We start from the raw sequence: 15,031 nt of genomic DNA, 5'->3' as shown, positions 1-15,031 counted from the left end.
ACCTTATGATTGATATCGAAATTTTATTTACTTTCTGTCAATCCGCATATCAGAGTGTTGTTATGATATATTCTCTTTGCGCTCATTACGTGCACCAAAAATTTGTATGAAGTATTATAAAGGTTAAATAATGCAATATAACAAATTATTCTAGATTGCATTTCATTGTTATCGTGCAATCACTGTATATTGCTATCATACATCACAACGCAATTCATATATTTAATTCCTCATCACTCGTCAGTGTCGTTCTAACAGTGAATGTGGCCAATAGCAGTCTTGTACTAATACTAAATAACCTCTCAAGACTTGTTATTTCTAAGTAGTTTGTTTTCACTTCGTTGTTCCGCGAGATATAATTCATTATGGCGACATTCATATTAGTGATAGCGGCGATCATCGCTCTATACTTATATGGAACTAAAACTTTCAACTACTGGAAAAATAAAAATGTGAAACACGATAAACCGGTGCCATTCTTCGGTAATAATGCAAACAATTATATGATGCGTTCGAGTGTTACCCAGCTGACTCGAGGCGTACTGGAGGTATCGATCCAAGCGCGTGTTGGGCTTCTACCGAGGACTGCGACCCGAGCTTTTGGTGAGGGACCCTGAGCTGGTGAAACGTATCCTTGTCACTGATTTCGCCAGTTTCTATCCCCGCGGTCTCAACCCGCATAAAGAAGTCGAGCCGCTGCTACGGAACCTGTTCTTCGCTGACGGAGATCTGTGGAGACTTCTGAGACAGCGCATAACCCCCGCCTTCACCAGCGGCAAACTGAGGGCCATGTTCCCGCTCATCGAGGAACGAGCCGAGCGACTGAGGGGGCGAGCGCTGGACGCAGCAACCGACCGTCGCCCCGTGGACGCACGAGACCTCATGGCGCGATACACCACAGACTTCATCGGCGCCTGCGGGTTCGGACTCGACTAAGACTCGCTGCAGGATGAGAATTCTGCATTTCGGAAGCTTGGCGCCACAATATTCAATGTATCCGCTAAAGATGTTATCATCGCAATTCTGAAAGAGATGTTTCCAAGAATTTTCAAAAATTTGAGAGTGTTGTCTCGTCTGGACTCGGAGATGATGGCGCTTGTAAACGAAGTACTTTGACAGAGGAATTATGAGCCGACAAAAAGAAATGACTTTATTGATCTGATGCTGGAATGTAAGAGAAAAGGAAAAATCACTTGTGACTCAATCGAGAGAGTGAGTGCTGACGGATTGCCGGAAAAAGCAACCATTGAGATGACGTATGAGCTGATAGCTGCTCAAGCATCACGCTACACGAGCATCACGCTACACGAACTGGCACATCATCCAGAGATCCAAAAAAAGGTTCAGAGAGAGATAGACACAGTGCTCGCGAACTACGACAACAGGCTCTGCTACGAGGCCATTAAGGAAATGACCTATTTGGAGTCGGCTTTCAAAGAGGGGATGAGAACCTTTCCATCCCTAGGGTTTCTTGTAAGACAATGCGCCAAACGCTACACATTCGAAGATCTCATAATCACACTTCAAGCGCTGCACAACGATCCGAAATACTTCGAAAACCCGACCGAATTTCGCCCGGAAAGGTTCACCCGACCATCTCCAGCGGCCATGAGAAGTTCGTGTACCTGCCGTTTGGCGAGGGTCCGCGCGCGTGTGTCGGCGAGCGGCTGGCTGCGGTGCTGTCCCGGGTGTCGGTCCAGCCCGCGCCGGGAGCGCCCCGGACTCCCACCGTCGACCCACGCTCCAACCTCGTGCAAGTCGTCCAAGGAGGTCTACCGCTCATATTCACTGACAGACGAACTGATTAAGTCCGACAGTTAAATCAGTAATAGGTACTTATATATGCATATATATATATATATATATATATATATATATATATATATATATACATTATTAAATAAACTAACTATATATACTAAGCATTACTGTTGAAAATTTCACTTCTTGTAAGTAACAAGAAAAAACCATGATTTTGCTCGTTGAAATTATTAATGAACTGACTGTTACTGACCTATAACCATAAATAAACAATCATACACGGTTTTCTCCTCCGCGGTCGCAACTCCTAACTAAAAAATATATCTATTTGGTCTCAACTGTTCTATTGAAATAATTTCATAAAAGTATTTTAATAATTTTTAAATATTCGATATAAACCTTACTCGACCAGGACATCACATACTTATATTCAAAATAAATTAAGTAACCGGTAAATGTTGGTTACAGCTCGGTAACCAAAGGCTTGCAAGGATTTTAATTAAGCTATTGGTACACTGTAAGCCCACGTGTATACATATTATATACATACACTGTATTATCAAACATAATCAGTATGGCTTAAAATTTTAATTGTTTAATGAAGTTTATATTTTATTTACTATCTATGTAAAAATTAAGTGGTGGAGGTCCATAGTTGAACGTGTGTAAGGAAACAACCACTGATTGGATTTCAATAGGTTTTTTTAGGTTATATTTCTTAGATTCTTCGCCTTTAACTAAAACAATAATCATCGCCATGTCTTCCTTTAATATGAAGCAATAAACTTTATAAAAATAATCGCTGCGAAATTTGTGATAAGTATTTTGTTGTTCTACAAAACAAGGCGGCCGGAGCCGCGGCCCGCGGGTTGCGTGACTAACAAAGTGTTAAAACGTAATATTATGTAAAGCTCGTGTTGAACACTTGCTGTCAAGGTCCGACAAACGCTTAGGACCGGACACCAAACATATTTTACCGCAAACATCAAAAAAAGCTAAAAAAAATAATCTTTATTGATGTTGAGTTTATATAAATAATAACAAGCAAATCGTCCGTTTAGATTATCCAAGAGACAAGTTCGGACTGACGCGACGCAGTTCTTGTGCGAGGAATGCTACAGATTTCAATAAAACGGTACATAGTGTATTCTTATTTTTATTATTGTGTTATTTTTCTTTCCGCTCGAAGAGTTTAGAACGAGCCGCGGCTCGCTATAATAATACTCCTTCGCATACCGCCTACAAAACATAATATGAAGGGCTAAAAATGAAACAACTCCTGCAGTTCATATTCTATACTATATTAAACATAAAATGTGCCAAAGGAAACTTAGCAGTCGGGCGTTTCAATAAACTTATACATAAGACATTCCATGACTGCGCCACAGACGACCGCTACTACTGCTAGAGTTTTGTCCAACGAGTTATTAGACTGATGTGTCTGTCGCGCGTTGTCGCCTCGAGTCACGAGATGTCGTGAGGTGTGGTTTGTCGTGGTCCGGGTCCCGTCAGCCCGAGAGGTCCCCGTGGTCGAACAGGTCCTGGTCGTAGAGCCGAGCGCGCACCGTACGACCTCCGAAGTATCGGCCGGATAGAGCCCCGGCCGCAGTTCCCGCCTCTGGAGACACAAACACACGGACAGATTATATACCGGATACACGACGCAGTCCAGGTCCATGTCTAGGGCCGAGGAGAACGCTAATCTATTTGATCTGGTCCTATTTATAACGAGAGAGCAAGTTTTCTGTCTCCGCTTTATTTTAACTTACTATGTGTCTGGTGGAATGATATACATTATATATTATTGTTACGCAATGTCACGATTGCATTAAAAAATCGGATACAATGGAGAACACATACATAAGCGTAGTTGTTTTTGTTACTCGAGTCCCGGTAAATTTTTGCCAAAACTTTGCTTGCAAAAATCAATACTCGTTAATATTAGTATCACCGTAAGTGACCAGCTCGTGTCGACTCACCCTCGGGGTCCGCGAACTGGACGAATATCTTAACGTCAGCATGTGCGGGGTCATCGTCCTCGCTTTGTCTCTCGTTGTATATGACTAGTCTCTCCACCCGGCCCCACTTGCAACACTCCTCCTGTATCTCATGGTGGAGCGCGTCGTCCACCTCGTGAGCCGCCACCATGTTCTCGAGCAGCACGGTCCTGCTCGCGCGGCGCCTCATCAGTCTCTGCATGACGAGGTGTCGCGCCGACTGACCCGAGATCGACAAAGACTCCTGCTGCTGGAGCGTGTCCGGCGAACTGTCCAGCAGCTTGCGTTGTAGCGCCGCCTGCTGGCCACCCTCGCCGTCCGCCGAGGGCTCGGCCGCGGGCGGACGGGGAGGCGGCGGGATCACCACACCCGGCGGGGGGATGACCGGCGCCGGGGGCAGGGCGGCCGGCAGAGAGGCGGGCAGAGTGACCGGCAGAGTGACCGGAAGCGCGGTCGGCAGAGTGACCGGGAGCGCGGCGGGCAGAGCGGCGGGCAGCGCCACCGGCAGCGCGGCGGCGAGCGTCGGCAGCGCGGCGGCGGGCGGAACGCCGAGCGCGTTGAGCTTGGTCAGTCCGAGCGCAACGGCGTTGCTGGCGACGGCGTCCATGGCCTGTATCTTGGCGGTGGCGGCGGCGGCGGCCACGGCGGCCGCGGTCGGCATGGCGGAGGCTTGCGGCGGGCCGGCGAGAGCATTGGGCGGAGTGATGGCGCGTCCCACCCGCAGGTACTGGCCACCGAGGTCGAACAGGTTCATGGAGGCGATCGCCTCCAGCGCGGCCGGGAGAGTCGCATACTCGATGAACCCGTAGCCCTTGTGTTTGTGCGCGGACGCTCCGTATGCCAGCTTGCAATACGTGATGGGACCGAACGCCTCGAAGACGCTGCAGATAATTAAACGATCGTATTAGAAAGTGGTATTATGAACACAATCTTCAACTGGGACGCGACACGCGGAGGTCGCAGGGTCGAATCCTGTTCGTGTCGACGAATTTTACTTTTACGTTTACGAATTTTAATTCGAGAAATTCCCTCGCCAGTAACCAGTCGAAGGGTATAGTGATAGATATTTATGAACGCTCACTTCTTAATATCGTCCTCCGTCAGCTCCGGGTGTATGGAGGCGACGTATATTCTGTTGTACTGCTTTGCTTCCTCCTGTATCTCGTCTATGACGGCCTGGGCCTGCGGCATGTTGGAAGGTCTCCCTACCACTTTGATATTTCTGCAAACAGAGGAACTTGTTACCCGACGAGGACATACGTAGATGATCGGTATGAACATCAGCCGTCCGCAGACCCTCCGCCGCCGCGCCTACCTCCCGCCCAGCATCACTCCGTTCATCTGCTCGAGACTCAGCTGCGCCGCCTCCGGTATCTCGTACTCGACGAAGGCGAACCCTTTGTGTTTCTGAGTGACTGGGTCCCACGACATGTTGATGGACTTGATCGGCCCGAACGGCAGGAACGCTTGGCGGATCGTGTCCTCTTTGAGCTCGAACGATATCGACCCCACGTACACTCTGGAATGTGCGTCACAATAATCCTTTACTACTTTTCAATAAACATACAATCGTAATTCGGCGTAGGACGGATCAGATCTTTTCAGCTTAACCGTCATGGACTCGACCAGCCGAAGCGGGAATCTCGAGACATCGCTGTCATCATTCGATGGGTGGTGGTGACTGTAGCGACTGTGGCCGTGTAGTAAATGGTAGGTGGTAATTGGTAGGTGGAGCATGTCCGATGTAGCCGGTACCTGCACATGAGCGCGAGCGCCTGTTGCCGCTGCACCTGCGTCCTTTGCGAGGCCATCTGCTGCTGTTGGTGCGCCAGCGTCTGCTTCATCAGCACCATCTTGATGCTCTGCTCCATGGCGTACTTCTTGGCTCGCGCCACGGCGTCCGCTTGTTCCGAGGACAGTCGCGGCATGTTTCCGCCAAGGATGGCAGGCAGCGAAGAACACTTGGCGCCCGGCCCTGAGGACACAAAACACCTCAGCACCGCCCGACTCATACACTTACTTGAAACGTTCTCTGCCTCACCTGTGAACACGTCGCCGACCTGCAACAGGTCATAGATAGGCGCCGCGTGGAAGTCTCCTGAAACACAGACGCGAGTCAGTACGAGTGACGTCACCGCTCCCACACACACACATATCTCGCACTCGGCCGCGGCTTGCGTCCACACACACACAAACTCCAAAGATAAATCACCACACTTGCTCCACACACTAACTTAGGTGAAATAATGTAGGAGTATTTTATCCTCTCAAAAGTTATGATTAATTCTTTGAAACACACTTATGATGAAAATAAATATAAGGTTTTTATTTTGAATATAAAGCTATTTATTAATTAATGATATCGGTTTAGGTGCAGCGATTGTAGTCACTTCTTACTATAAACGTGTCAATCATGTCATCGGTATTCTAATCGTTGTTTTTTAATCAATAATGCTACTGTTTAGACTCGGACAGAAGTAGTGATCGATTGGCAATTTTGACTAGGAACAAAACCATATTTGTTGCTCTCGAGTTTGCCAACAAGGCAAACAAACAAATTCACATAGTATATATCATATTGCAAAAATCACCATTTGGAAAAAAAACGTTTCGTTTCATGTATCTCTATCTAATGAAATATGATCATTGAAAGCAGAATATTATTATAAGAGGCATTTGTTAGACCCCAAAATAACACAATGAATGCGGGTTTTTTAATAGGCCTGAGGTATGAACTTCATCAAGGAAGAATATGAAATGAGCCCCAAAACATAGGATACGTGAAATAATTGTAGAGGTCTGTGAAGGAGGGCGAGGGACGAAGCCGCGGCGAAAACAATCAAACGATCATCGAGCACTCGGGGACAAAGGTGATATAATGAAGTAGGTACATTGTGGACGGAGCGGAGCGGGCGGCGGCGGCGGCGGCCGGCGACCCCGCGACTAACGCCTTAGCAATAACCTAACTTATATCTAGCCTGAAACAGAAAGCAGAACACTGATCACTCGAGAGGCGACATAGACGAGCGAGCGCCAGGAGACGAGAGAACAGAAGAGAGGACGAGCGGACTCCTCCACGCCGACTCACTCACCGCTCACGGTCGGACAAGCGCCACCCATCGCGCCCATCACTCCCACCGCGCCCACCGCGCCCACCGAGCTCGCCGCACTCGGCGGACAGACGACGCCCAAAGAAGCCGGCACCCCCATCCCTGCGTTCATCTCGATGCCCTGCAACTACGGTCGACGATCAATAATGAACTTAAAAACTATTATCCATTTGAGAATAAATCTCATACACTGAAGAAAAATTATTTAAGAATCCAAAAACTCAAATTATAAGCGAATTTTCAGATGGTCTTTGATAAAATTTACAATATCAAGTAAAAACAAGTAATAGAAAGTTAGACATTTAAAGTTAAGCTAAACTAAGTTTAAGATTTTTATCCTTACACAAGAAGTCAAGTACCACATAACTCACTGTCTCAGTGAATAACATAAAACAAGAAAAAAAATGTGTTTTTTTTATCTTCTTTCTGGTGTACAGAGTTAAGAAAAAATTTAACTACCTTAGTGATTGTTTATTTAGAGTAAACTTTGAGAAGTTATAGTAAGAGATGTAATTAATGATCTATAAATACTTTTATCTGACAGAAATAATTAAATGTATACAATTTGGTATAATTTTCATATTAATTGGCAATTCCATTAACAAACCTTCTATAGAAAACTGATTAAAGATTTTGTTATTTGTCTGTTGCTGTTTCATAGTAAAACACTATTTACAGTTCCAATTTAAATGTTGGCATACTTGACATGCTTTTCACAAACAACATTCAAAAAAAAATTCTTTCAAAAAATAAGATTAATTATTATATTACTGATGGATTAATTCAAATTACAGTTTGGAACTAAGCACTATAAAGATTTTAGTACACATTACCAGTATTATTCATACAAGGATATCATTTGTTTCATTTGCCTTATCTGCAATATTAAACTTTACTATTGGAAAATTGACCTCGGTACATGCGTTTACATGCCCCAGGCAGGATAGCCATAATATAACAGCAATAAAATAAAATAGTAGCAATGAACTAAATAAAATTTTAAATTGAATGGAAAAAATATATATGAGGAGGAATTGAAAGTTGGCCGGAGAATGAGAATAACTGAGCCACATATAAATAAACATGTAAGTATTTATAAAGTGTGAATGTATGTAGTGACACTTGATTTAACCAGAAACTCCTTGAAGAATCAAGATCATTCAGCTCAGATTGATTTGGCTCCTCTTGCACACAATGATATCACTACATATTATAACACAAAGTCCCTCGCCGCCTCTGTCTGACTGTTCATGATAAACGGAAAAACTACTGCACCAATTATAAAAAAGTTATCACCACTGGATTCTTGAGGAAGGTTTTAGTATATAATTTGGTAACTTTTTGTATTTACATTTGTATCCATTATTGATATTTGTTGAAGATGTCAGGAAAACATGAGCCCTCTGAGAGATTTTAACGAAAATGCTGCTTGAAGTCTTTTCAGATATAACAAAATAAGATATGGTGGAATTGTGTATCTTATATAGGTCTACAGAAAAGTCTACAAAAACCGAAAATGTGGCATATGTCTATACCTTAAGGATAACATACTAGGTATACCCATTTTTGAACTTTTATAATTGGCATTCCTAAAGTGTTTATTGGGAAGCTATGTACATTATTACGGTATTAAGTCTTATCAAAATAAATTACTTTGTTTTCAAGCCTACATCAGTATCTGTAAATTACCTTTTAAATCATTTTAATCGGGCGTTCCAATAGAAAATTATCATAATATAAGTTAAAAAATTCTCAAAATTAAATAGGCTGTTTCATATTTTTTGTAAAGAGCTTGTGCGAAGGCGAGGTGGTACCTAGTACTCTATATAGCAATACAATCATTTACAGTAACAAAAAGAGTTTAATGATAAAAAAAAACTCCTTTAGTTGTCAAAATTTAATAGTCTCTGCATGTGGTTGTTCTTTTGTATATAATATGTATACAGCGGATATTCACTTAAAGAACTGATGCTACAACTCATTGTTATCAGTGTTAGTATTAAGATAATCTATTATTAAAAAGCCAAACAAAAGCTTATAAAAATTAAGAGAACCATCCACTTATGACTTAATGAAGACTAAATAAAACTTATGAGAACATTACAAATCAGCATATTATACATATATGTGTAATAAGTTTTGTCATTTTACAAAGGAATTATCAGCATGAAATTTTTTTTTGTGTTGCATTAACATTTTTTTAATAGCGAAGTAGGTGTTATGATGCAGTTAAAAATAAATTTATGAACATTAAGTTATTGAGTTAGTTATTTTGTTTCCAATTTTGTTTGTCTAACATGTATGCTGTTACGATACCCAAAAGTATTCCTTTACGGTCCTCTAAGAATCAGCAATACACTTGGGATTCAGGATATGATAAAATCATAACTCACCAATTCCATATTTTTTGTCAGCAACGTTTTGACTTATATTTACACGTGATAATAAAATTGTGAACTAACAGTATCCTTGTAATTCCTTATACTACAAATACCGCTGTTTTTTAAGTAAACCTTACAATAAACTTTGGGTGTATGAAACAAATCTAAATTTACTTAAATTCGGATAGAAATTCTTAGCTACAAAATCACTACTATAATGTGACTGACAAGTGACAGCGCCAAACATAATGACATTTCTATATTATGGAACTATGAAATATATAAATAGGTAGATAAAAAATTGCGGTACTACAAAGGTAATTTCAAATTATACAGATTTAAAAGTTTAAATTGTGTGCTACTTTTCTTTATAAAACAATCCATATCTACAGTATTTGAAGAAGTATAAATATAATAAATAACATAGTTAAAATAGGTTTAAATTAGTTATACAATAACAACAACAACACTTAGTTATTTTCTGAAGAGAGTCATTGCCATAACAGATACTTTTTAGAGTTGACAAATGATAATTTTTTGCTGTATTGATGGGAGTTTTACGATTCAAATTAAATTGAAAAAATAAATAATGTCATACTAGGTAACTGAAATTATAATACATATGTATATTAAGGGAGCACACATTTAATTTGAACCGAACCTTTAAATTCCCGAACGCATCAGAAGTGACGTTAAAGCGATGACATTAGGTTTTTACTTTTTGGACTTTTACGCGGGAAAATATTTGTTGACGCGATTAGTGTCTTTGTAAATTGAATTTAACTTATTTAAGATTTGGTGTTTTGGTTTAAGAAAATAATTAGTTTGTTCTAGTTTAGGTTTGATTTGTTGAGTCTCGCTCGAGCCGTTGCAGGGTACGGACGTCTGATATACATCGCTTTCGCTTGCTATTTCGCTGTGTTTTAGGTTGTTTTGAGGTGTGTTTTGGTTGTCTGAGGTGTGTGTGCTAGGATGAATGATAAGGAGGATGATGGTGGGGGTTTGCCCGGGGGGGAAAGTCGGGCATTCTAACTGATGATTGTTTTGGTGTGGACGACTCGATGTCGTCTCGTCCTGAGTCGGAGTTGGGAGCCAAGCGCCTCTTTTCGGAGGTGTCTGGCTCCGATACCGAGACCGGGGGCGTGATGATTCGAGGGCTAGACCTGACGGGAAGACGAGGTCGAGGCAGAAACTTGACTAGAGCCCGTAAATTCTTGCGGCAGAGGGAGGAGGAGGAGTCGGAGGCTGCCTTCGACTCCTACCTGGAAAAGAGCCTTGGAAAGGTGAGGGACGGGGCAGGAAAGGCGAAGGGGAAGGGGAAGGAGGTCCCTGTGGAGTTGGGGGCGATGGGGGCGGAGGCTATCATGGCCGAGGCCGAAAAAAGCCTCAACCTCATTAGGGATCTCGTCGGGAAGAGTACCAACTTAAAAGGGGGGTACTCTTCCAAAATAATGAGGGCTTCGACCTTTTTGAGGGAGGCACTTGACACCCTTGTCTCACGCACCGAGGCAGAGGAGACCCACCGTCTCAGAGCCGATATAGGTCGGCTCCAAAGAGAGAACGCGGGCCTCAAGGAGGAGGTGCGCGCCCATCGCCTCCAGTTCGAGGAGATGAGGAAGGAAAGGACGGCGGCGGCCAAGGCGGCTTCAGACGGGCCGGTCTGTCAAGACCAGCTCCAGGTGCTGGAGGCCAACATCGCCAGGTTGGTTGGCAACCTGGTCGATGGGCGGCTTTCCGCACTGGAGTCCCGTCTCATGCGGGAAGAGGTCACCCGTCCCCCCCTGGCCGGTGACCATTCGGCCGTCGCCGTAGCGGCTAGGAGGGCGATTCGCCAGGCGGCCCTGCAGAGGGGGGCCAAGTCATCGGCCTCTTTACCGGCTCCGGTGGTAACTTCTGACGAGGAGTTCCCTTCCCTCCCTGCGCCTTCCAAAGGGAAAGGCAAGAGGTCGAAGGGAGGGAAGGAGGTGGCTTGGACCGCGTTCGGTCCATCCACGTCAGGCAGAGGGACCGGGGAAAAGGGACCCGGTAAAGTGGGGAATGGAGCCAATGCGGTGGAGTGGACGGAGGTGGTCCGCCGCAAGGCCCCCAAGAAAAGGAGGTGGCGCCGGTACCCAAGAAACCGGCGTCGCAGCAAAAGAAGGCGGGCCCAAGAGAGGGCCCCAAGAAGGTGATGCTCCCGCGCTCCCAGGCCGTAATGATCAAGTTACGGCCTGAGGCAGCGGCCCGAGGGGCATCATATTTATCGGTCCTCCTCAAGGCTGAAAAAGAGGTGGACCGAAAGGAGCTGGGGATAGGGCCCCTGAAGATCCGTGCTACGGCAACGGGGGCCCGTATCATTGAGGTGCCCGGCTCCACCAGTGCGGAAAAGGCAGACGCTTTGGCCGCGAAGCTGAAGTCCGCACTGGCTCAGGAGGTGGAGGTTACGAGGCCCGTGAAGTACGCTGACCTGAGAGTCACGGGCCTCAACGACGCGACGACCGCGGACCGGCTAGTGGCCGCGGTCGCGCAGGAGGGGGGCTGCACCGAGCCCCAGGTCAGGGTGCGCAACGTGCGACCTGGCCCTCGCGGCACAGGCTCTGCTCTGCTGGAGGTACCGGCTGCGGCGGCCAAAAAGCTGCTGCAGTTGGGTAATATATCGGTGGGGTGGAGCCAGGTGCGGCTCTCATACATGGAGGCACGACCCAAGCACTGCTTCAAGTGCTTGGGAATGGGGCACGTTGCGGCCGCGTGCCCCAGCCCAAAAGACCGCAGCGGTCTGTGCTACCGCTGTGGCAAGGAGGGCCACAGGTCCGCCCAGTGCTCCGCGTCACCACGCTGCGCTGTGTGCGCGGACGCGAGCAAGCCGGCGGACCATGTGATGGGGGTCATTCGTGCCGCCCCCCATCCACCCGTGGGAAACTTCCGGCCCAGCCAACAAGGGCTGGGGTTTCGAGGCAGGCGTCAGGAGCTGAGATGTCCGAGTAATGGCCGGACATCTCAGGTTCCTGCAGGCCAACGGCAACCACTCCGCCGGGGCTCAGGATCTCTTCCTGCAGTCCATGGTGGAGTGGGCCGTTGACGTGGCGGTCATGTCGGAGCCGTACTGTGTCCCTGCCCAACCTCATTGGGCGGGAGACATGGACGGTTCCGTCGTGATCGTCACGCGGCCGGGCGCGGTGCCCCCCCTCGCAGTCAAAGCGAGGGGCCACGGGTATGTGGCTGCGGTTCGCGGGGAGATTGCCATAGTCGGGGTATATTTCTCCCCGAACCGCGACCTGCCGGCCTTCGAGAGATTTCTCGACTCTCTCGGGCCGGTGGTAGGGCAGTTAGCGCCTCTCCAGGTGGTTGTTATGGGGGACCTCAACGCCAAGTCCACGGCGTGGGGAAACCCCCTCACAACACCCAGAGGGAGGGAACTGGAGGAATGGGCGCTAACTGCCGGGCTGTCCCTACTCAACACGGGGACAGTCCAGACGTGCGTGCGACGGTCGGGAGGTTCAGTGGTGGACGTCTCGTTCGCCACTCCGACCTTCGCACGCAGAGTGGAGGGATGGAGGGTTGAGGCAGGAGTGGAGACGCTTTCGGACCACCGCTACATACGGTTCGAAGTGTCTGCTTCTCCTGCCGGTCGCCGGAGTCCAGCGTCGAATTCCTCGTCGCCCCGGGAGAGAAGTCGGTTCCCGCGTTGGGCGCTGTCAAAGCTCAACCGGGAACTGGCTGAAGAAGCGGCCGTTGTCGGCCGCTGGAGCCTCCCGGAGAGTGCGGAGTTGGGGGTGGATGAAGGGGCTAGTCGCTTTGAAGACGTTCTCCAAAACGTCTGCAGAGCGGCGATGCCCCCCGTAGGACGTCCCCCCCCGCGGGGAGCGGTGTACTGGTGGTCGGACAACATCTCCGACCTCCGGGTCGCCTGCAACGGGGCCAGGAGGGCATACACACGGAGCAGGCGACGCCGCCCCCAGGACGAGGAGCGAGATGGCCGGCTGTACAGGATCTACGTGGCGAAAAAGTTGATCCTGCAGCAGGCCATCTGCCGGGCCAAGGAGGCAGCCTGGCTGGAGCTGGTGGAGGGTCTCGACCGAGATCCTTGGGGCCGACCATACAAACGGGCGCGGAATAAAATCTGCGCCCAGTCGGCCCCCATCACGGAGGTGCTCCAGCCGGCTGCTCTGAGGGGGATCGTCGGGGAACTCTTCCCCGATGCTCCTGCGGGATTCACTCCCCCCAGAATGGCCCGGCCGACGCTGGAAGAGGGCGACCGCGTTCCGCCCACCGTCACGGAGTCTGAAATGGAGGCGATTCTGGCTCGCCTCCAGAGTAAGAAGAGCGCACCGGGTCCGGACGGGGTGCACGGGAGAGTTCTCGCTCTCTCCCTGGTGCACCTCGGGGGAGCCCTCAGGGAGCTGTTCGACCTCTGTCTGAGGTCCGGGCAGTTCCCGAGGGCCTGGAAGGAAGGCCGGCTTTGCCTACTCCCAAAAGGCAGCCGGCCTCCGGACTCGGCTTCGGCGGTGCGACCGGTGGTTGTGCTGAACGAGGCGGGGAAGGCCCTGGAGAAGATAATGGCCACCCGTCTCGTTCGGCACCTGGAGGAAGGCTCGGGCCCGGGACTGTCAGAGTCCCAGTTCGGGTTCCGAGCCCGCCGGTCGACCGTCGATGCCCTCAAACGCCTGAGGGTGGTGACGGAAGAGGCGGAACGCGGAGGAGAGGTAGTGTTGGCGGTGTCGTTGGACATCGCTAACGCCTTCAACAGCCTCCCACATAGCGCGATACAGGTGGCACTCGAGTACTTCGGAGTGCCCCTGTATCTGAGGAGGCTGATAGGCGACTACCTCTCCCAGAGGAGGGTGGCAATCGAGAACCGGAGGGGGTCCATAGAGTGGTGGACAGTCGAAAACGGCGTTCCACAGGGTTCGGTCTTGGGACCTGTCCTGTGGAATGTCGGATACGACTGGGTTCTGCGGAGTCGCCTCCTCCCCGGGATGGGTGTCATTTGCTATGCAGATGACACCCTCGTCTTATCCCGGGGACGGAGCTACAAGGAGGCGGCGCGGCTGGCCGAGGTCGGAACTGACCTCGTGATCAGCCGCATAGAGAGGTTGGGGCTTCGGGTCAGAATCAACAAAACCGAAGCCCTCCTCTTCCGCGGGACTGGGCGGAAAGGACCCCCGCCGGGTGCCACCCTCCTCATAGGAGGAGGGAGGGTCAGGGTGAGCCCGACCATGAAATACCTGGGGCTCACCCTTGACGGAGGGTGGACCTTCGTGCCCCATTTCAGGGAGTTGGGGCCGAAGGTCATGAGGACGGCAGGTGCGCTGGGGAAATTCCTCCCGAACCTCGGAGGACCCAGCGCAGCTTGCAGGCGGCTATACTCTGGGGTCTGTCGGAGTATAGCCACGTACGGTGCTCCCGTTTGGGCTGACCGCCCGATGAGCCGCGGGGTCAAGGCCCTACTGCGCTCGGCGCAAAGGGCACCCGCGGTGAGGGTGGTTAGGGGGTACCGTACGGTCTCCTGGGCCGCAGCGACGGCTCTTGCCGGCGATCCGCCTTGGGATCTTGTGGCGTCGGTTCTCGCCGAGGTGTTCTCCTACGTCTCGGGTAGGAGGGCTCTCGGAGAGAACCCTTCATCAGAGGAGATCCGGGCGGTTCGCCGGCAGGGGGAGTCACGTCTTATGCGGGAGTGGGGGGAGGACCTGGCGGGCCAGCCGTACGGTAAACGTACAACGGCAGCGCTCCGTCCGGTCCTAGAGCGTTGGATGAGGCGGAAACGCAAACCCCTCACTTTCCGTCTGACGCAGGTCTTCACCGG

General features: G+C 49.0%; 1 protein-coding gene and 1 pseudogene across 5 annotated transcripts; one reads left to right on the top strand and one right to left on the bottom strand.

Annotated features, from left to right (window-relative positions):
- Positions 1-178: 178 nt before the first annotated feature.
- Positions 179-6,672, top strand: LOC116768020 (cytochrome P450 6B6-like; annotated as a pseudogene).
- LOC116768006 (poly(U)-binding-splicing factor half pint) lies at positions 3,042-9,481 on the bottom strand. Of its 5 annotated transcripts, none has more exons than XM_032658616.2 (8): positions 9,262-9,481; positions 6,851-6,995; positions 5,800-5,856; positions 5,514-5,733; positions 5,074-5,277; positions 4,840-4,995; positions 3,741-4,639; positions 3,042-3,379 (listed from the first exon to the last, which is right to left on the bottom strand). In XM_032658616.2, exons 1-8 carry the CDS (start codon positions 9,268-9,270, stop codon positions 3,270-3,272), a joined length of 1,800 nt encoding a protein of 599 aa, XP_032514507.2. In that variant the 5' UTR covers positions 9,271-9,481; the 3' UTR covers positions 3,042-3,269. The 5 variants fall into 5 exon arrangements, with proteins under 5 accessions (XP_032514507.2, XP_032514508.2, XP_061379473.1 ...); XM_032658617.2 differs by having other exon boundaries at positions 4,840-4,980; XM_061523489.1 differs by having other exon boundaries at positions 6,851-6,989.
- Between the last annotated feature and the right edge of the window lie 5,550 nt (positions 9,482-15,031).

This window comes from Danaus plexippus, chromosome 19 (assembly GCF_018135715.1).
Source record: "Danaus plexippus chromosome 19, MEX_DaPlex, whole genome shotgun sequence".
Taxonomy (NCBI): Eukaryota; Metazoa; Arthropoda; class Insecta; order Lepidoptera; family Nymphalidae; genus Danaus; species Danaus plexippus.
Note: the sequence above shows the minus strand (reverse complement) of the source record. Positions and strands in the feature narration are given on the sequence as shown.